Source organism: Mycteria americana, chromosome 2, assembly GCF_035582795.1.
Source record: "Mycteria americana isolate JAX WOST 10 ecotype Jacksonville Zoo and Gardens chromosome 2, USCA_MyAme_1.0, whole genome shotgun sequence".
Lineage (NCBI taxonomy): Eukaryota > Metazoa > Chordata > Aves > Ciconiiformes > Ciconiidae > Mycteria > Mycteria americana.
This window is the reverse complement of record NC_134366.1, coordinates 48230915-48253477: the sequence shown is the minus strand read 5'-3', so window position 1 is coordinate 48253477 and position 22563 is coordinate 48230915. Positions and strand designations below refer to the sequence as shown.

The following is a 22563-nucleotide window of genomic DNA, read 5'->3' as shown; positions in this document are numbered from 1 at the left end:
TAACTGGTGAAAGTCAACGTATTTGCTAGATCGCAGGGGCACGCTTTGCTCTGTGGAGCAGATGAAATAGCAGGAGAACGCAAGCCAAGCTCTTTCATTGCTGTCACCTTCTCATTTCCTCCAGCTAGTTGTCTGACAATCACACGCACTGAAAGCTAAACTGGTAGAAACTGCAAACTAATTCAGTATTTACAGCTACTTTCTGAGCAAATTCTCCCTCACTTGGAATTGGCTCCAGCTTCTTACGTCACCATATAATTTGGCCCAGCTCCCCAGAAATACTGTTTAGTTTGGTAAGTGAGCCAGAAAGCTGCAACTGGGGAGTGGACTGAGATTTCTTATTGAGTGTTCTTCAACACCATCCCGTTCACAGATGCTTTGTTTGCAAGTAAATGTCTGGTGCATCTTTATTTACATCAGTTTAATCTTGAGGCTAAAGTGCAGCGTAAAGTTATATTGCCCTGTAAGTAGGACAACCTGGCATAAAAACTAGTATCTTTCTAAGGAGGATTTAAAACACTGAAATTATCTGAAAGTATCTGCTATAGAAAAGTATATCGTATTTTTTGTACATACACAGTCTTGGTGCATTTGCTTCTAATTGCTTCCTAAATTCACACAGTGTTTTGTAAATGTTTTTTAACATAATGCTTTGGAAGGAGTGAAGGGACTTCCTGTGTAGGTTTTAAAAAGACTTGGCCAGAATCATTTTAACTGTAGTCATTGACCAAGGTGAATTTTGAGGTAGGCTCTATTTATCAATGCCAAACTAAATCAGTATGAAAAATAGATCAGAAAAAAGTAGGAGCTATAGAGTAACATAATTTGCTCTCTCCCCATACTTTCAAAGTGTTTGGGATTTTTAAATAACTGCTGTGTAAAGACTTTCTGCAGGCTTCCCTCTGGGAAGCTGTAAGAGCAAGACTTCTTGTAAGAAGCAACCTGTGAATTTTTGTGAAGCTGTGGAAAGATTTAAGTAGCTAGGCATACCGAACAGTACAGAGCTTTGGAAAAGGTTTCCTGAGGAGGTTATGAGTAGAGTTCAATTCCTGATGGCCATCAAATAAGCTAAAGCATTTGAGTAAAAACTTGAAGATAATGGACAATGCATAGAAACCTCTACACAGAGGTGTCTAAATTACCGTAAACGTTAGGCTCCAAAATGTCATAAATTCCCAAGAATATCTCTTTAACTGTATGGTTGCCCTCATGGAAGAAGGGTTTAAATGGGGAGCTATAACCAAAGCAGAAATCAGCTCTCCAAAGGCAATGCTTCTAGGGAAGAACTCCTTAAACAAGAAGAAAAACATTTCAGTCAATTAAAAACAAAACAAAAAACCACACTGATTCATTTTTCTCTTTGTTAAACATTGCTTTTGCTAGAATAAATCAGATTTACTATTCCTTTAATTAAGTCTGGGACAAGGTGGGATCTCAGTGTGAAACCGAGCAATGAAAACACAAGACAGATGAGCAGGTCAGAGGGGCACAGTCCCAGCATGCCTACACCCTCAAACCCTGCGAAAGTCTCAGGAGTTTTGTCACCCCATGTGCCAAGGACAACTGAAGGACTGGTAACTGTAAATGCCAGAACTAAACAGGCAAGTTTCTCTCAGCAAGCATCCCATATCAGTTCAGCAAGTAGCCAGTCAGGGAATATGCCTTATGAACCTGGAAGTAGGGTAACCATAAGAAAGAGGAGACCAGTGAGTAACCCACAGTAGAAGTCCCTGCAACACTATCTTCTTAACTGAGACAAGTCCTTCTGGTTACAAAGGATACTATAACAACAACAATGCAGAAAGGTGCTTAATGCCACTTATTATAAATATTATCCTGTTCTATTTTGACTTGCCAGACTGAAAAACAAAACAAGACGTGATTTTCCTAAAAGCCTTCGAGCGGTGTGATTGCCTGTATGTTCATATTTTGGAGTGTTACTCAGTTACCCAATCAGTATGCATAAGCACCGTTTTACAGGCACTAAATAAAATGTGCATGTGCAGAGATGCTTAAAGATGTGCTCAGAAATATTACAGGCTTTTAACCTTCCAAGATTTAAAAAACACCTTGAAAATCCTTCAACGAAGCTAGTAAAAGTAACAGAGTAGGAAAAAACCCACAATATTTTATAATGAGTGAACATTTCCTATTTGAGAGTCAACTGAACTTTGCCCACTTGAAATTCAAAGCAGTATATCCATAACTTACAATTAGCAATGGAAATATAGAAATAATGTATGCAATTACTGTAACGTACTTAGCTATTTTGGAATTGTAATGAAATCAGGGGGTTGCCAGATGTAATGTATTACAACATATTAAGCTAAGGAATTTAACATGTTATAATCTTTGCAGTACACAGAAATAAAAAGGAATATAATACAGATCAGAGAGATCATATAATATCTCCCTTTAATTTATATGCCTTCAATTTTTTGCATTCTTTTTCTGCACAAAGAATTTAAATACCACAAGTAGTTAGCTTAAGCTATTTTGCTCCTTCAACTTGACCCCTTCCACACACAAACATGTCTATTAAGAGCAGAGTAGTTGATACAGACGTGGGGCTCTTACAGAAATGGATGTGAACACAGGTGAAGCTCCAACTAGTAATGTACTGGCAATCCATAAATGCAAGATACAATATTTTATTGGTGGCCCTTACGTCCAGCGTTGTTTTGCTGCATCGTCTTTTTCATTCCACGCACTTAAGTGCTGCAATGAGGACAAGCCCTTAGAAATATGGATGTATTTGCATATATAATTTCTTGAATACTTTGGAAAAAAAAATCTTCCCTACTCTTGTTTACCATGTCTCATCAGCTGTGAAATTGATAGGAATATAAAGTGGCACTTTTAGCCACGCATGCCAGTGCATGGCTTTAAGTTTTCATGCCTGTTAGACTGTAGCTTGTTGAATTTAATGCTCCTTATGGCTCCTCGAAAAAGTATGGGGTTTTGGTAATGGAGGTAGCTTTCAACCAGGTATCTTTCAACTGTAAAAATGGATCTAAATCAGAAGGATCAAAGATGATGGTAAGGAAATGGTAGTTTTTGTTGCATCTGTAATTGCACTGAGCTATCTGGAAGCAATTTTAGATACAGTTTATGATTTTGTAGCCAATTTCAAGGCAAGTTCTACTGTAGAAATTGAATCAGAAACCTTGAACATTTAGCTATTACAGTTGTATAACGGGATTATGCCTTGCTCTTCATGCTGTTTTCAGCTGCAAAGACTGAGCTTCTCTACCTAGAGGATTTCATATGTAGTAAACTAAGAACCTTTAGATATTCCACACTAATTTCCCACATGGATAAGTACAATGCATGCTCTGATAAAGATTTCTCTCGATTCATTACAAGTAAGTCCTCATAACTAGTGTTTCCTATTTATTAAATACCTCTGCAAACTTTGAGCCAGTCAAGAGGAACCAAGCTGTATGCAGAGTTGAGAGGAATGATGCCATAAAATCTGGCTTCCTTAGAAGACACTGTAACCAAAGCAAAAGGACCTGCACTCAAATAATTGATGTGATGTAGTGACAGAGCTCCAATTTTCCATCCTACCTGGCCCAGCGTGTGGTAGCCCTCACGGAAAAGCCACAGTGGTCTACCAGTACTACAAAATCCATGAAAAAGATGACCCTCAGCACCTGAAACTTCTCTCAATATCCAGTTCTCTGGAAAACGGACATCTGCTCTTCTGGTTACTTTTTTGTATAATCAGAAAAGTAGACTACGAGCTCAATAAAGTTAATTAGTAGATGAAGATGAACTATATCGCTATACTAGAAAGTAATGCATTACTCACATGATGGTTCCAGTAGCTCTTTAGAAGGAGACCCCATCAGAAGGAACACTGAACATCTAATGAACCTGCCGAGCTGGAACAGCCTTGTTCTAGCTGGCATAGGAAGGCACTGACCGTATTCATCCATAACATCAAGGCTGGGTGTAGCTCATGGATACTTTTATTTTTTGGACTATAATTTTTGCTCATGTTTTAGAAAATAAATAATTTTATTCCAGCTGCAGTCAATATCATTCATGGAAATAAGCAGTTAAATATGGACAATTCTTTTTTACAGCTTTTTTTTTTCCTTATAGATAAACTGACCTTTAGTTGCCAGCACAACAAATTTGCCTCACCATTATTTTCATGAAACCACTACTGTAAGCCAAGCACATGCACTGATCATACAGTGATCACCAGAAAAATGTACATTGGCATATCTATCCTAGCCTAAATGGATATAAGTTCTATAAAGAAATGGGTCAAGAGACCGGGGGGGGGGGGGGGGAAGTCATGTTAACCAATTCATTGCAAGGTGGCTTTTCTTTTTGATGGTAATCAGAGAGGATGAATGACTTATTTCCTAGATAAGTATCAGTAAAAATAGGAAAAATAGATACAGGTTTATCCTGACACGTTTTGTATTGCCCATTCCTGCTTCGTTGCCATGATTTGCAAAATATACTTTTTAATATTCAGAAATCATTAATCAATAAAATGAGCTGGAGAAATGTAGCAGAAAAGAAAAAATCTAAACCAAAATACAAAGGGAATTTAGTTATTAATCATTAGCAATTTTATGCTATTCCTTGAAAATAAATGAAGTGTACAGATACAAATCTATATTTTCGACACACAAATATTTGTATTTAACACTGACAAGTGGCTCAGTGTCTCTGAGTACAATCTCAGTACAAAACTTACTTCAGCTCTTTTGACTCTTGCTTGTACTTGCAGAAACTGAAGATGGAAAAGACATGAAGATAACCATAGTAAAGCAAAACTGTTCCCAGTAGTACAATATATTCTTAACTGCTCTGTTCACCCTAGTTTTAAATTATTTGTTTGATGACGGTTCCATAAATTCCTGGACATGTAAGATGGAGACATCAACATTTTTCAATGAATATTAAATACAACTATAAAATATCTTTCCATAAATATTTCATTATAAATGAATATAATGAAATTATATTCAAATATAATTTCTTTTAACTTTTGTTTCCAATCAACAAATCTAAAAAATTTAATGCCGTTTAAAACTATTACATAAAATAGTTGCAAATGAGTAAAGCCATTTTTCATTGGTTTATATTTACAAAGGTTTACTTTTCCAAGGAATGCCTTCATGGTCTAATTACCTGAAACAATACGGTAAGAGTATATACCATTCCAATGATATACTCAACATACCACTTCAACCGTTTACTTAATATGGTTAATAATAATTATAAAAGTAATTTTTCTAGCTGAGTCTTTCTTAGCAACAATGTTGCCTGTCTTTTTACAAGTAAAGGGTACATTTTTTACTCCAGATTGTATGAGTAAAAATGCAAAACTGTTAAGAAACATTATAGTAACTTAAGAGAAATAGAAATTTAAAGCACATTTTTAAACCTTCACTATTGCAAGGAATGATACCTACCCACCTGCCATGACTCTTTGAAGATCTGTAGTGTGGAGAGAAGTAACAGCCAAACCAGAAGAATCCTTTGCTCTAGCACGCACGCAAAATGCAGCTAAATCAAGGAACTGGAGAGACAGTCCCAGACCCTGAAGATTTACAGAGATATTCCTTAATAGCCCAGTGTGCCTGACTACTTATCCTGCTGACACTGCATGCCAAGAGGATGTCCCATCCTTGTGTGGTTATGGGTTCTTCTAACCATATGGGCTGATGTTTTAGGAAAGGACACTTGATTTCCCTGCAAGCTCGGCCAGCACTGCAGAGCATCTATCTCTTCAAACGCTTCCCATTGCAGCGAGCGTGCTGAGCACGAGGAGGGTGGGAAGGGCGCAGAAGCAACACGCCGCTGGGTAACGGAGAGCAGCGCTGCACAGCCGGCCAGGGAGAGGTCTGCTCTGCTGGAGTTAGTATGCACAGCACCGCTTCCCAGAAGCTAAGCTGGAATGCATCACCCATACAAAGCAGGACCGGCATATTATAACAACATACACTGGGTGACCCTGAGGAATGGAATAATGGAAAAGGAGAAAATTCAAATAACGGAGTTACGAGTTTAAGCATTAAAACCAAAACAATCTATTGTAAATTGGCAGATAACAGCTTGGAAGCATCTTAAGGAAGGAATAAGGAAGTGATCAGTGTTAAAATGTATGAATAGTACAGACGTATTATACAGAGGTATTACACAGAAGGATATTACTGCTGCCTATAAAAACATGAGGAGAATAAGCAAAGGAAGGAAGAGAACTACTTAAGCTGCAAGGCAATAAGGCAATGCATCTTAAAAGCGTTGGCATGAAACAGCCAGAAGTAAAAAGGTTCACAAGCACTTCAATATTTTGGCCCAGGAACAGCTTTCTATGCAGAGAAGCAGGGGGAACTTTCCAGAGTGTATAAAACAGATCAAATTCTTTAGGAAAGGGGCAGTGCAAGTAGATGCCTATGGTAGCCACAGTCTGGACTCGGTGGTCAAATTGAAGCTTGTACTCTTTCCACGGAACAGAAGCAAATGGTGGGAAAGTGGTAGGATTGGGGGACAGCACTTTCTCTCTAGCAGAGCACCCACAGGAGGCAAGATCATGGCTCTGGAATATGTGTGCTTAATGCACAGCTTCCTCTCTTGGCTCATTAAAACAAAAATAGCATAACTTGCTATTCACATAATTTTTCACTGCTGCCCACTCCCAGTTTAAAACTGGATCCCTTTCTTCTTGAGCTTAAGTAACGCAAGCACAGATGATTTTCAAAGTGATTTCTGTCTGCAAAAGCTCATGTTTCTTTGATCTCTCCCCCTCCCCAAGTTCTTCATTTTCTGCTGAGGCATGGAGGATGCTGCAGAACATGTGCCCAGAATCCCAGAAGTGAACAGGGAGAAAGGCAACAGCATGCCAAGGTGTATCAGCCATCACAAGCTGGTCTGGCTTAGCAAGTGAGATCTGAACAATCAGGTTTAAAAACCATGCTCTCAATCAGTCCCACAGAACTCAGCCATGTTCCCAGCCTCTATGAGAAAAGAATAAATCTGCATAGTATAGCTGGATGACACAGTAAGGAAGATGATGTTGAAGAACTAACAGAATGTATTGCCTGCAGCATTTCTCTGTAAGAGTAAGAATCAGATTATTCCTTTAAGTTTCTGAAGAACTTGTACCAGCTGTCAACAATCTGGATGAACCTTTTCTGTAATACACTGAGTTCATCTCAACATCAAAAGTACAGGGTCCACTCAGGTCTCTTTCATACTCCAAAAAATAAAACCTGCTTGAAGACTAACAAGTTGGTCAGCAATTTTTTATTTCAGACAACTCTTTTAAATGTTCCTCAAGTGCACAGGGATGCTAATTAGAATGAAAAATGTTCAGAAGATCATTGCAGATCACATAAACCAAACACGGAGAGAAGCTTAAACTTCTCAGGGAAGTCTACAGCATTTAAATGTTTTTGACATTGCTGAAACTTGTCCACTGTGAAGTCCAAAACCCCAAACTGTCATAATGATTTTCATTTATCTAACTACACTGCCTTGTTTTTTCCCAACTTTCAGTAAATATAACTACCACTGCTAAAATTGGATCAGCATGCCATGGTTTTTAAACCTACCAACTAAAGCCAAACCTTGAGCTTTGTATTTGATGCCTTCCCCAATGACATACAACTGTGTTTCATAATGCTTTAGATAATTTTCAGTGAAAGCAGAGTGTAAGGGGGTTTATTCTCTATGCCTCTCTCTAACCCTTTAAGAGCCTGGTCTTTCTGTCCTTCAAGCCCTGCTCTTCTGTTCATGTTGCAAATTTTTTTAAGGACTGCAGGATATGAGCCAAAGATAGTTTGAACTTTCCTCCTGTTAGGATTGGGGTACTATCCCTAGCTGTTCCCCACCAGCTTTTCCCACTCCTGAGAGGATTTTTTAGGTCTGCCCTGAAGTAAGTCTGCTGCTGACCCTCCTTGGCATTCATGAACAGACTCTTATCTCCTGCCTTTCTCCCCTTCCTCAGCTGTTTTTAGCTGTTAGTCTGGTATTCGTAGTCTAACTTCTGCTAGCCTAGTATGGGTTAGCAAGATTTATTAACATGTAAGACAACTTTATAAAACCATTTTATAACCTTGCTTCTAGTTTTCTTGTTTTTTCTGTTGTATAGCCCATTGATCAAGAACCAAATTCTATTGAAAAATCAATAGCTGGAACTGTTCTACATTTTCAAATACAAAGGTGCCATTAATAACTTAATTAATAATTAGACATGTAGGACATGCATGGTTGCACTGAAATGTTTAAAGAAAAGAAGAGTATGAATACTGAATAGAGTAACAGCTTTGACATCAGCTTCAAGAATAACAAGGAATTCACAAAGCGAAGAAAAGAAACCATGTGATTTATCTTGCCTATCCATAACTCCTTTTTCTCATGAACCCACCACTTCAGTGTCAGAGACTCTGGCAAAAGCAATTAAACCTGCATTCAGTTTTGTACAATGGATTGACCCAACTCTTGCATCACAGATATAAATGCATTTAATTTCTGTCATTGTAGTTTAACAGCTTAATGACCTCTAAAGGCAGAAACATCAGTTTCTTTCCTTTCATGCACGTTGTTCTGTTTCTATTTAGGTATCTTTGTATGCTTCCCCCGGTACGTCTCCCACCCACATTTACTGCTTTCTCTTGGTCCTCTATTTGCAAGCTTCCCCTCCCTACCCCCAGGATGTATTACTAGCAGCTGGGTTCTCTCCTACACAGGTCATCCCTCCTTATACTGTGAAATAGCAAGCCAACCACATAGACATAAATGAGGCTACACTGAAAGAAAAAAGCCATTTGCTATTAAAAAAAAACCACCTTCACCACAAACAAACTGATTTTGATGCCTTTAATTTAACGACATATACCTTTCACAGACAAACATAAACCAACACTACAAGGCAGAGCTATTAGAGAAAAGTAGTTTTCATACTTAAAAGTACATTAATGCATACTTGCAAGATTCTAACCTGATTAAAAATCTTTCACCATAATAGTGCTTACACAATGATTCTTAAATATTTAAGACTATTCCAGAACATTGTAGAAACAAAACATATAAATATGCTCTTAAAAATATTTTCCTCATTAAAAACAACATTTCCACAGTCTGACTCTTTTTGAAAAGCTTGACTATTTGTTCATCTATCTACACAAAAGTACATGTTGTATAGTACTTCATATCGTCTAGACAGTGGCTAAGTATTTGAGGACAGTATAGATAAGCACAGTTTAAAGAGTTTTCATCTGCTTCTCTCATTGTTACAAAGAAAACAGTATCAAAGTGTACCAAAGGTGCAAACGCTCTGAATTCTTGTACTCATTTTTGCACTGGAGAAAGAATTTAGGAAATGCTTTTCTACCACCAGTCATTTCATATGTGCAAAGTCAAAGCTATTTCCTTCTAACTCAGCATCTCATTTGGAGAAGGTGCGTTCACCTCTGTCGCTGCTCACAGGTCACTCAAACTCTGGGAACACGGGCCTCCTGCCACATAACCTTGCTGTACATCTGCTGTACATACATTCACCTAGATTATTTTCCTTCTCTCTTTGTAATTTTTTTGACAACTTTACAAATCTGACCACTTTTTATACTGCAGTTTCCCCACCATAAATTAACTACAAGGGACAAAATCAAATCTTGTTTTGTTTATTTCATTTCAACATCAAATTTTGAATTCTTACCATGGTCTGTAAGTTCAGACATGCAGAGTTGACTTGATGTCTCATTTCCACTTGGTTCATCATGTCCTATGGACACATAGTCGCATGTAATGACTGGCTGAGTATGAATTAGGGATTTTGAGGTCTGCTCATCAGACTCCTTAGTCGAACAAAGCAGCATGGAGAAACAGGTACAGTTAGAGCTTTCAGCAGGATCACAATACAGTGGTTGCCCTGATCTATACAACTGCCGGGACTTATATTAGGCAAACACTAAAAAAAAATGCTAACGTTTTTGTAAATGATCAGTAGTGACTCAGCCATAAGCAGAGACGGGTTTAACATATTTTTTTCTCCAGACACAACAGGAAATAGAAACTAGACTGAATGCAAAAGAAAAGGTAGAAGAGAAAGCACTAACCAAAACCTCATTATTTCTGTGATGCTTTCACTCACCATTTCCAGAATGACACTGTTCCCTCTATGATAAGACGTAGTGCTAGAATTGAACAGGCCTATCTTCTGTTGCAGATAGCTTAAAAGCAAAGGACAGCTTACACTGGGAGTCATTCCAATACTTCATTCTTACTAAAAAGCCAGTTGAAATGTTAATATTCTTAACTAATCAAATGAAAAGAACCCACAGCCATGCCAAATTAGAGTGTTTAAAGGATTACAATTCTAAACTTATCTTGAAAATGAATGTATTCTGAACCCTGATGTCACACAGACTGTCAGTAAGTACACTTCAGAGAGCAGATTTGGATTTGAGGGTGACTTAATAAAAGAAAATTGTGCAATGAATAGAGAGTTTGGTGCACCATATCTGAATAACTGAATGCACTTTCCCTCATCACAGATCCACAGGTTCAGCTAAGCGGTCCAGACTTTGATGCACTTCCAAATTATTAGTCTTAGAACAGGACTGTGCCTCTAGTGCTAAAGAAAGAGCGTGGAAAACAGAAAAGTGGTGTACACTGAATGTGCATAAATGAGGCCTCCGAAACAACAGCCCATACTTACATGTAGGACATTGACATTCAGCTGCTGAAAATTACGGGACCGGAATGCTCGCATTCTTTTAATATTTTCTTGGTATTTTTCTTCTGCCAGCTGTCTGTAAATACAGAATACTTGTGTTTACAGTGTTTAGGATGTGATATCAGGGACTGCACAAAGGGATCTTCTAAAAGTAGATGTGGAAAAACAAATTCCATAATTAGAACTTGGTGCCAAATGTTCATGGCATCTACTGAAGGTGAGGTTAGTTTTAGTGAATTCACAAATAGATTTCAGGCCTTATTTCCAAACACTATTATATTTTGCTTTCACAACTTGCAGAATATAATTGAGAAATAGTAAACTATTAGTCCCAGTCTTTTTTGTTTCTTCCAAAGATCTTAAATACTTTGGACCTTATTCCACCATGTAGTCCAGGGACCTTTCAGCTGAAGACAGGCACGCAACACTTGCATGCTATGAACACTTTGCCTGGGAGAGAGTTGGTAACTGTGATTTTCTGTATGGGACTACTTAAACCAGGTGCTACATTAAGCAGCTCTTCCAGTTTCCATTACTCTATTCCCTTCCCATCCATCTCTAGATTTGTACTGCTGAAAGCAGATCTCTAGTCTGAGAAGGTACTGGTCTTGCACTGTTTCCAATACTTTCAGCGAGAGTGAGCTAGCAATAACCCAGAGCTGAATATAGATCCATTTTAAAGATTCATGATTGAGAACAAGATTTGAAGATTAATATGTTGCCTTTATATTACAAAATAAATCTATTTAATGTTGTTGCTGGGGAAATAAACATGAAAACCTAAATAGAAAACACTGAAGTGCAAGAAAGTAAAGAAAATTAAAAGCAAAGTAGAACTATCCTACAATTAGTATAATTGCCTAATCTCCATCTATTTTTAAAAAATGAAAGGGACAGACTTCCTATTTATAAATTTCATATAAGTACAAAAATTGGCCTACCGTATTATTGAAAACACCATACAGAAGAGGTGTTAAATCTATACAGTCGTTTCAATTCAAGGAGATTTTTTTAAAACGAGAATAAATTTACATACCATCTCCAGTATCAAATGCAATGGTAAGCATCAGACATACATGCTGATAAGACATATTTTCCAAAAGGAGATGAAGGCCTTTAGGTTTTTTTGTTCGTAGCCTTTGGATATGGGCATCACAAGTTGGCATAAGTAATGCTAGGATGTGATTTTACTGAGCATTTTCACTCACCTGGAATTGCTATTGATTTGCAGGTGTATGTAGCTGCAGAGTTTCTGAGGCCATAAATTCAGACTTCACGTCACCTTGCGATATTTTTCTGTACTAGGACGTCACTGCCCTACTGAATTGCTATCTTGCTTTGGCATGACAGGGTTAAGATGCCAACTCTCATGATCAAAAATAATTATTCCCGCTATTATCCTCTATAAATAACTGAGTAAACATTTGTTAATTTACATTGCACTTTGCAAAATGCTTCTGAAGAATTAAAAATCAGTGTGGTGCTTTTCCAATTTTCATTCGTACCAAGGAAAACATTGAATATTTTTAACTGGGAAAAACTCAAGTGTGTCATCAAAACAGTATATTCTTCTTTTTATTTAAAAAAGGAATCCATGTGTACACACACAGCTTTCCAGCTGTTTCTCATATTCCACTCAGAAACAGTACTTATTCTCCTTCAAATCTCCCCTTTTATTATGTATCATGCACTTAAAAAAACCCCCATAAATCATAAAGCCTTTCTAACATGTCCATTCTCACCATTTGATTATTTGATAAGACTACCCTCTGAGCTATTAACTTCTATTGGCAAATCTGTCAGGCCAAAACAATTGAGAAAAGCTGGATTGTAACTAAATGTCCAACTCCTCAGACTGTGCAATCCTTAAAATGACAGTCATTAAAAAAAAATCTCCTGTTGTAACACACATTAAAATCTCTCATGTACTTATTTAACCAGAAACACAATGCTCAAAGTACCAGTTTTGGGCTAATATTCTGACTTTTTTTTCCTACATAAATAATTACTGTGATTTAACTCATCCAAAATCCCCACTCACTTTGAGTAGCTGAAGACCCTTTCTATTTTTATTTTTACCTTGACAGTTCTAGCTCTCTCGCTAGACTGTTGGATGGGGAAAACTGGATGGTTAGGGCACAATGCTAATGTTATGCTCAACTTACTTCAACTTCTTTGCTTTCTCATCTGCAGCATTTAACTTCCTCAGCCTCATTCGTTCCCGTGGTGTCATTTTCTGTACTTCAGACAGTTCCTGCAGAGTTTGTAAATGAACTTTCCTCTGCCTGAAATTGAATGCATGCAAGCCCATTGTCATATAAAAATGTAAATATCAGTATTTTGACTTGATATTGAAACATAGTGACATTTCAAATGGAATAATTAGAAAATCATGGGTACTATAACAGACTAAATAGACTTTAGATTGGAAAGAAAATACCTCTTTTAAATTGAAATATTTAAACTTAGACTCAGATTCATGAAGAACGTGAATAATTTCAGGCATTTCAGGTGAGAATGGAAAAAAGTAAACTCAGTTCCTTAAAAGAATAAATGTTGAAGCACAGTGAAATATTTACCCTGTCAGGCTTCATTATTGAGCATATCCCAAGTACAAAGGCAGTCTTTAAACGAGAACCACAGAAAAAAGCAGTATCGCCCATATATTTTACATTGATTGTTACAAGCTGTCTAGAATAAAACAGAATATAAATGTGTCTTTAATGACAGATATAATTATCATGTTGTCCACTTGAATTTCTGGTCCTAATCAATAATAACAATTCACCGGTAAAATGGTCTCCATAGACCATCTCTGAAAGCTGAGTGTGAACTATTGACATATGTATCTCAGCTGTATTTATCAACACAGGAGAGCAATATTAGTCCTATATTAGGAAAAGGATATTAATCTCAGATTTTTATCTCACATCCTACAGTAATTACAAAAATTAAACCATAGTCTGCAATGCCTTGGCAGTCATATTTCACTTACACCGAATTTTTCTATTATTTGTATTTATGATATCAAATATTCCTTTCAAATTACTATTTTTGCCCTTATGAGATAAATTTGCTTCTGAGCTCTCATCTAAGAGCCCAGTTTTGTAGCCATACAAATTGCAACACTCCTTCTGGACTATCATTTTGAAATCAGGATTTTAATAAATGAGAAGTTTTCATTATGCTTTTCAAATGTTGACTATAGAGGGAAATAGTGTAAAGATAGGAATATTAGCGTGAAATATGAAAGACTAAAGACAAAGACAAGAAGAGTTCAATTATTCGTAAGAATGGAACTAACTCTTCAAGCATGAATAATGTAGACATATTCCTTGTCCCCTATAAAAAACTCTAATTTAAATTGTAAGAACCTCTTAGGAAAAAAAGCCATTTTTCATCCAAGTCAAAACTAAACTTGTACAGCTTTATGCTTACTTAAATATTTAAAATTTATGACTTGCATGGGACTGGAATAAAGTAAGCCATTAGAGGCCTTTACTAGAAGAAATTAGACTCAACTATACATGGCAAAAATAATTCCTGGTAAGAAAAAAAATCATAAATATAAAGTAGCAATGATTGGGGAGGACACCATAACAAAGCTCCTTGTACACTGATTCAGTATTGCTACATTACAGCAGATGTGTGAAATTCACTATGATTAAATTATTTCTCCTCCACTTTTCTGCTCTCTACCATTTTTCAGGTATTTTTATTTCATTTTACCTACCTGTTTAGATCTGGGATTGCAGAAATTATTTGGCATTTTGCTTACCAGTAGCAATACAGACAGCTAACATTCTCATAAATACAATGACAGCCATAATAAGATTATGACTTTATGCATATTCCAGATATTTAGCCAAAAAGAATCAGACTGCAGCACATTTGAAGATAATTTATAGTGAAGCTTCTCCTAGGATTTTTTTCTCAAATTGATGCCCTGAATTTGAAAACCTCAAGGTAAATTTCCATGCTCAATCAAAAACAGTTGCTATCCATTGCTCCATAATTTTTAGGAGCTCTAAAACTCTGCACAGAAGCAGCTGACCTTCTATTTTCTTTTAACAAAAGTATAAGAATATGATGTTTGTCGTTAGAACTTGCTCTTTCTCTTAGAGACTACAGACTTGCTTTTGAACAAGAACAGTTATAGACGCTGGGATACACATTCATGTCCTCCCCACATGCTAGCTCTGTCAATATATGATGTCCATTTGGAAGGTGATGAGACTCAATATATTCAAACTAATGACAATGGATCAGGTATGAAACATAGTATATGTTACAAATAATAGAACGTGGTTTTATCAGTCTGTTCTAGAAGCATGGGGATATTTGAAGTCTGGGTATATATTTTGCAGGTAAAAATACTGCTTCCTCAAAGCATCTACAATCTTTTGGTGCATACGGATAATTTGAAATCTTGTACCCACAAAATAAAGGCATGGATTGAAAGTTTCTTGTAGATTCTCATACTTTATGTTTCAATAAGCATTAAATACTCAGTATAATTCAGATAGAGTTGGCATAATATTTGGGCAAGATTTCAGTACCCCAAAACTATTGAAGGTAGATCTCTATGGAACATCTCTGCAGTTATCTGTATTTAATTTGAAGAGGCAGGAATCCACTCAGAGTTAATTGAATCAACTTGAATACAGCAGCCATAGACAAAAGATACATGTAGTATTTCCTGTCTATTCCATATCTACCTGTCTGACTCTTGTATTTCCAGTATACCAGCAAAGGGTTATTTCTAGCAGAAGCAATCATACAGAATAGTAAGGCCAAAACTTGACAGCAGTCTCAGCCGGCTCCATTTGCTGTTATTTATTAGATAGTTGTTATTAGCTGATACAGGTATCATTTACTGTCGCATTTTACAGCTACGCTTGCAAAGTTCAACAACCTATTTATACTAAAGGTACCTATTTATACCAAAACAGAGAACTTTGCTCTGATTAAAAGACAGAGACTCATCTGTCAACAAGAGGGAGCAAGAACAGAAGTGACAAGGTGGAAACCCAAACCATAATTTCCAGAGATGAGAGCTTTACAGATACACTCCTAGTGGTTAAACTGAGTAAAAAAGATGTACAGAAGATTTTGCTGTGTTGAATTCCACTGTCTTTGCTTTGCTCTCGTCCTGCACTGATACTAAATAACATGTTGTTTGGAAAAGCTGAAGCTGGCCACCCCTCCCGAAGGGCTGCTTGCAAGCCCCCGAATTGGCAGCATCTGCAAAGTGACCACAGCTGCAAAACTGTGGGTCCTCTCCGAGAGCAGAGGTCACAAAAAACCAAAGGGGAAAGGCCTATTGCCTCAAAGGCACTGCTAATTCTGCATCGGAGTGTGGGCTTCTTTAGTGCTGTTACCCAATAATTCAAAAGACATTTCAGATAGCTGTTAAAGTCTTGACAGTTATTTAGAGGAAACAAGAAACAGGGACGTCCATTGCGTCCGCACAGGATCACAAACTCCTGATTTTGAGCTTGCTAGCTCCTGACAGAACAAAACCACGTACAGAAAACTCAGGGACAGGAAGCAAAGGGGAGGGCCAGCTGCCATCAAAACTGCAGAGCTAATTTACAAAGGCAAAATGAAACTGCCCATGCTGACATTTGCTTTAATCATTGCAGCATTGTAATTTAATGCAATTAACTAATTTAATATATATTCATTGCCTAAAAGAGAGATCATGTGCGAAGGCACTACTGACGTAAGAGCCAAGAAACATCGCTAGCCTTAATTTCTCACTATAGTTACAAGACAAATACAATAGTATCCTACAGATGTATTAGCTGAATATTACTTTAAGTGCATACGCTTTAGCTTGGCGTCATTTAGGAAACATAGCTTTCACATTCAATAGTTAGTAGGTATACGAACAGCAGCACTATAAATGATCATGACATAACTAAAATGATGATCTAAACCTTCAAAATGTAAAGACAAAGGTCATAATTTACATACCAATTGGTACTAAATTAACATATGCATATACTACACATGCATGCACAATTTACACAGTTATATAATAAAAATATTTGATCTGCAAATCCTTTTTTCCCCCCTAAATCTTAATTATGCATCTCACTAATGTGGTTGCTCTTCTGTATTTCTGGGGAATGCGTCCCTCTAAATATAAAGCACTACGAGATTAACACAAGTGTTTACAACGATATTATTTGGCAACACTGTAATTTCATATACTGCTGCCCATAAAACACTTAAAAATACTTACACAGCATCAAAAATGGGAGCAGCTTCTTTCTGCCAGTTAAGTGCCTTGTCTTTCACAGTCATGTTTGTGAACTTGTACTGTATATTCTGCAAGGAAATAAAATAGAAGTGGTATCAACACTTGAGGCTAAAGTGATCCAGACTCTTCATCTATGATCCAATATGGACCAAATGTAAAAACTGACTGAGCAGTTTCCTTCCCCATCTTCTTAGAAAGCCAAATAATATATACACTGAAGCAGGGACCAAAAGAGCAAGATGCACTGGTTTTCATTGAAACTATGAGTAACCAGAACAGTTTAGAGATTCTGTGTACCCAGGCCCGAATAATCTGCACTTGTTACACGTAAATGCCCGTTCTCTTTATTGCTCATAACATTTAAAAGGGGACATATTCAGCATGTTATGTGACAAGGGCTTCATTTCTCACTGCCTCGCTGCCTCAGTCATATTTGTAATTTAGCTCTGAAAGTCCCCTGGATTAATGTTCCCATGAACTGCTATCTAATTATTTTTTCTCAACACATTTTCTCCACCTCCATTCTGCTTTTGCAAAATACATACTCTAACGGTGAGTGTACAGCTATAGCTTTTTCTTATATACCTTTAGTTGTTCATCAATATAAGGGATTTTTAGGATCTCTGCTGCTGCTGGTCTCAATGAAGGATTCTTACTTAACATGCTGAAACATTAAAAAACAAAAGTCATAATTAAGCAATTTTCCAAATTAACTTAAAAACCTGCTAAACAAGAAAATAACATACCTGCACAGCACAGCATTCAGTTTGCTTGGATATCTATCAGGAAGAGAAGGTGTATCACCTTCCACGATTTTTAACACAACAGACAAAAAATTGTGTCCAGTAAATGCATGGTTCATACAGCACATCTCATATAAAATGCATCCCAGAGACCTTGAAGAATAAAATAATAGGAATAGTATAAACAATATTTTTGAAAGTAGCATGCATAGTGACATTACAGTAAGTAAAATCACAATTGTATGCCCTTCTCTCCTGGGAATAGGATATTTCATTATCATGCTATCCATTTCATCTGAAATATCTTTATTCAGATCACAAATTAGTAACTTTATAAACAGGAGAAATCATCATTCTATTTCCATAAGTGCAGGCACAAACTTAAATTCTGTACATAAATACACGTATTCATATATATATATACATGTAAAAATAAAGTAAAACCCTATTGTATGAACTACCTTAAGTAGTTACTCATTAAATTATGAAGGAAGTTTTTTAATTAGTGACCGATTGAGAAAATAGTTTAGTAGTGTTTGGACATGGGTTTGTTTGAACTGGTTTTGCAAATTAATTTTTGACAACAAACTGAGGCTACAATTCAAGTTCAAATTAAATAATGCCAGTTTCAAATAACAGAAGTATCTTCTGGTGTGATTTCACTCATTTGGCCACATGCTCAAAATAGATTATGAAATTGGTTTGTACTCAAAGAAATATCAAATTTTAGAAGAGAGCATCATATTGCAACATCTAAAACTAAATTTCCGCAAAATTTTATTTGGAGAAGAAAAGAAATCTGAACATGTAGGTCTGGAGACCTAGCTAAGAACCACTGTCAGTTTTAAATCATTAAAAACCAAGAGGAATTATTACAAACAATTTTAAATGGGCATCTGGTTTACCATCACCTTATTTACCAGGCTCTTATTCAACAGTCCTAACGTAGATCATAAAAGATCACCAAGTTGAACATTTTAACACAAACACTCTCATAATAATTTATATAATGACTATTCATAACAGTTTACACTTCAACTGGGTTCTGTCTGACAAATGTTTTTTAAAAAATAGGGGAGTTGAGCTTTCCAGGCTTTGAAGGACGCTCAGTGTTACCTCCCGTTTGCAGTCAGGAGAACTGAGGCACTGATGAGTGACTTGACCAAGGTCATAGAAAATGCTGGTGAGAGCCAGCTACTGGACCAGACTCATCTAAGTAACCAACTTAAATATCAGAGCAACTTTTAATGTAGTAGTTGATTGTGGTATTTATAATTTACAATTCGGTCTGTCTGGCAATAAAAGAACAAGAGCAAATCATTTTAAAGCTGAAACCCAGGCTCTACATACAATGCCAATAAGGAAGAGGAGAGAGAATACCTTTTCAAAGCAGTATGTGAAAACAATTAGCAGAACATTTTTGCTAACAACTGCATAAAGGCCAGCTACTGAGGTACAAAAATAATTGCCTAGTTTTTCAAAGATTTAACTCTCAACCAGCTTTCAAGCTTCCAAAATCAGTAAACAGTAACACACAGATGATGATCTATATTTACGATGTATGTTCAAATTCTGAAGCAATATATTTACTACATGAGAAAATACTTAAACCCAAGAAGAACAACAAAAAAACCCTGTGCACATGGCATCTGAAAGCATCAAACAAAAATGGAAACCAGCCAGAGGGAAGAAAAAAGGAAGGAAAATCCCAACCTGACAGACTGTACAATAACTGCTTTTTGCAGAATCAATCTGCTTTGGAGGCTGCTTGATTCTGGCAGCTCAAAATTGCTTAATGAGCCATTAGGAGCACAGGATTTGCCACATCAGGGAAGCCCATTTATTCATCTAGTTTAGTACTCTGACTACAGCTGAGGTTTTGGAGGAAGATGAAAAGAACACCCAGGGCATTCTGCTACAGCCGGGGCCACGAACAGGCTACCCAGGGAAAACCCCATCTGTCCCACGAAAGAAAAAAATGAAGGAAAAAAATAAAAGAAAAATGAGGGGAAAAGAATAAAGTTTTTACTGCAGGATACAGTTCTTTGAAATGAAATAAATATCTCCTAAACTGAGAAATGCTGCAGTAGGTCCCAGAGCAAGGCTATTTCTTCCCAGGATGGCTACTGAGCTGCGATTGCCCGAGGGAGTCACCGCCAAGTTTCTGCCTCAAGACTGCATTTCTCCGTTGTGTTTCTACAGTCCTGGTCTAAGCACCTTGTAAAGAGCATACTCAGCAAGAGAAAATTGCTGCCCGATTCCCATAAGTGATCTGCACGTGACCCAAACATATAATTTAACTACTTTTATAATCTTAGCTTTTATAACTGCCAGTGTTTTAAAATTCTAAAATGGTCATTAAGCTATCCAGCCAGAGCATTTGGTTTGACGGCGCCCTATGTTTGTGAATAGGGTTGCCAAAGGTCTTAAACAGCACTTCATTTCAGCAAAACCGATGTATGACCATTTCACGTCGAAGCCACTTATGCTCAATTACATCATAAAACGGAGCATCTGGACAGGCTTCAGTGTGTTCTCTATGATATCGACTGACAGACCTCTCACTTCCCCTTCTCAGGAGAAACCACCCTGAGGTTTTCGGTGATACGTGTTTACATAAGCATTGCTGCCCTTTTAACATCTTCTATTCTTTTGTATGTTATAGTCCTTCAAAGGCTGCAAGATCCAAGTTAGCTTTTAAATTAAACCCCAAAAGCCGGATAATCTAAATGCATATCCCTTTGTGGCTTATATCTCTCAGTCTGATCGTACCAGAAGGTCTTAAGAATTTGCTCACCCCAGTCTATAAGGAATATGTACATGCACACATGTACCATCACAACTCTCTCAGCCACTGCTTTTCAGGTCTTCACTGCTTTTACTGCTATTTTTGGTAACTATTCTACATAAAATTTGGCAGTAAAAAAAAAATATCCATTTTTGGATTGTTAATATTAAAGAAAAAGACAAACTGGGGGAAAAACACAGAGAAGCAAGGACAGTTAAAATGGAAGTCCCAAGATCTGTGGTGTAGGAAGCCCAATTTACACAAACCGTACAGACAAACCATCTGTCAAAATCTGACAGTACCTGATGGAAGACAATGGATTTAAATGTGACTGTGACATTGCTTTGTCTCTGGAAGACAAAAAGGAAGTTATTTATACCTCTCTTGTAAAGAATTTGCTAAGTCTCTAAGTGAAAAAAAGCACTTGTTTTTCAACTAAATTATTTCTGTTATCATTTCTGCCTCTGAGATAATTTATAACATATACTATGCACAAATCCTTTGAAAAGTTCCTGGATGGAGTTTGCCTTATATGCTTACAGCTTTGAACAGAAGAGAGAAATGTTATTGCGGATAACTGTTTGCATACACTTTATCTCATCCCCTCAGAAACAAAAGATGATATAGTTACACTAGCCACTGCGCAGACAGGCCCTCAGTACTTACACTCGAGGACCTATACCGATTCTTGGCAGACTCCCAGCCAGTACAGATTTCAGAATCTCATCTGAGCAACCCCAAGCTCCCACAGTTAGAAAACCTGCAAAAGACTGCAGGTGCGATACAGGCTAACTACTAGTGGCAGGCAAATGTCGGTAATGTTATTCAAGAGATGAACAGGGAGATAGTTTCTGCTGGGATGGGCAAGAGTGATGCTCTGTTCCCAGTATGAAAAAATCAGGACCTAAACTCTTTGGCAGCCCTTGTGCCAAGGGAATCCCAGCTTTCTGGAACAAAAGAGATCTCTGGGGAAGATACAACAGCACCCTTTAGCTTTAGGACCATTTGCAGGAGTTATCATTGACCTATTTGGTAAGTCTGGGCTTTCTAGGTTGCATGAAGATAATGGAAATTACAAATGTACCCCTGTTGTTCAGAAAACCTCAGAGAAAAAGTTAGGGCTCACCTAATGCATTAGTGAGTAGCCACAACTGCCCTGAATGCACTAAGTACCTGCTTTTAGTTTACTCTTCCCTGGAAAGAAATGTTTTAATTTTGTTCAAATAGTTCTGGGAGTTAGAGGATGCTGATTCTTCTCAGCCTAATGTTACAAAGCCCAAGTCTGTTTGGGCTGGAGTGATGATTTTTAGTCACTGTATGGACTGAAAGAAAAGCTGATTAAAATTGTTACTTTGTTGGTAGACTTTCATGTAATCCCCCTGGATCTCTGATTGCTTTCTTAATAACATTGCTGATGGGACTCCATCTGTACTTGTTGGTGCTGGGAGACCTTGTTGGTGCTGGGAGACCTGTTCTGCCGTGATTCTTCAACAGCCTTAGTTGGGTGACATTGACGTAATCTGGGTAGATTCTGACCCACTATTTCTTACCAACAATACTTTAAAAAAAACCCCTCCCAAATAACAAAAGAAAAACCATGCAAGCCTTGTAAAACAAAATAACTATAGTAAGCTAAATCAGCCTAAGGCCAAAGGATCTAACATATATGCAAAGCACATGTGGTTGTGTCACAGGGGATGACTCCTACTTGTTATGTCCCTATAAGTACAGAGATGGTCAGGCATTTTCCAGTGAAAGAGTGTGTCACTGGAACATTAATTTAAGTTAAACAAGAAGTCTGGCGGCCTTGTCAGCTACAGAGGTTTGATGAAACTTTTGCCTGGAAGGGTTTGAAAATTACCCAGCTGCTCCTCCTGGACATCAGAGGTTCAGACCAAGGTCTCTGCTCTGTCTGATTCAGACCAGAAACGTTAACTTTGGTCCCTCACACCACCAGGGACCATCTTAGCCAACAGGCTACTGGCTATTTCACACGGCTCCCTCTGCATTCTGTTTTCTATAAATTATAAAATACTCACTGTCCCAGAGAAACAGA

The 22563-nt window shown here is 37.3% G+C and overlaps 1 protein-coding gene across 6 annotated transcripts in view; it reads right to left on the bottom strand.

Annotated features, from left to right (window-relative positions):
- Positions 1-22563, bottom strand: part of NEK11 (NIMA related kinase 11) — a 100282-nt gene that overhangs the window by 39609 nt on the left and 38110 nt on the right. For 5 of the 6 annotated variants that reach the window (XM_075493280.1, XM_075493282.1, XM_075493281.1 and 2 more), the window contains 6 exons: positions 17723-17872; positions 17562-17640; positions 16959-17044; positions 12874-12993; positions 10691-10784; positions 9689-9827 (listed from right to left, as the gene is read on the bottom strand). In XM_075493280.1, the coding sequence (XP_075349395.1) occupies positions 9689-9827; positions 10691-10784; positions 12874-12993; positions 16959-17044; positions 17562-17640; positions 17723-17872 (668 nt within the window). The remainder of the gene's footprint in view (positions 1-9688; positions 9828-10690; positions 10785-12873; positions 12994-16958; positions 17045-17561; positions 17641-17722; positions 17873-22563) is intronic. The other variant, XM_075493285.1, reaches the window with a different exon arrangement.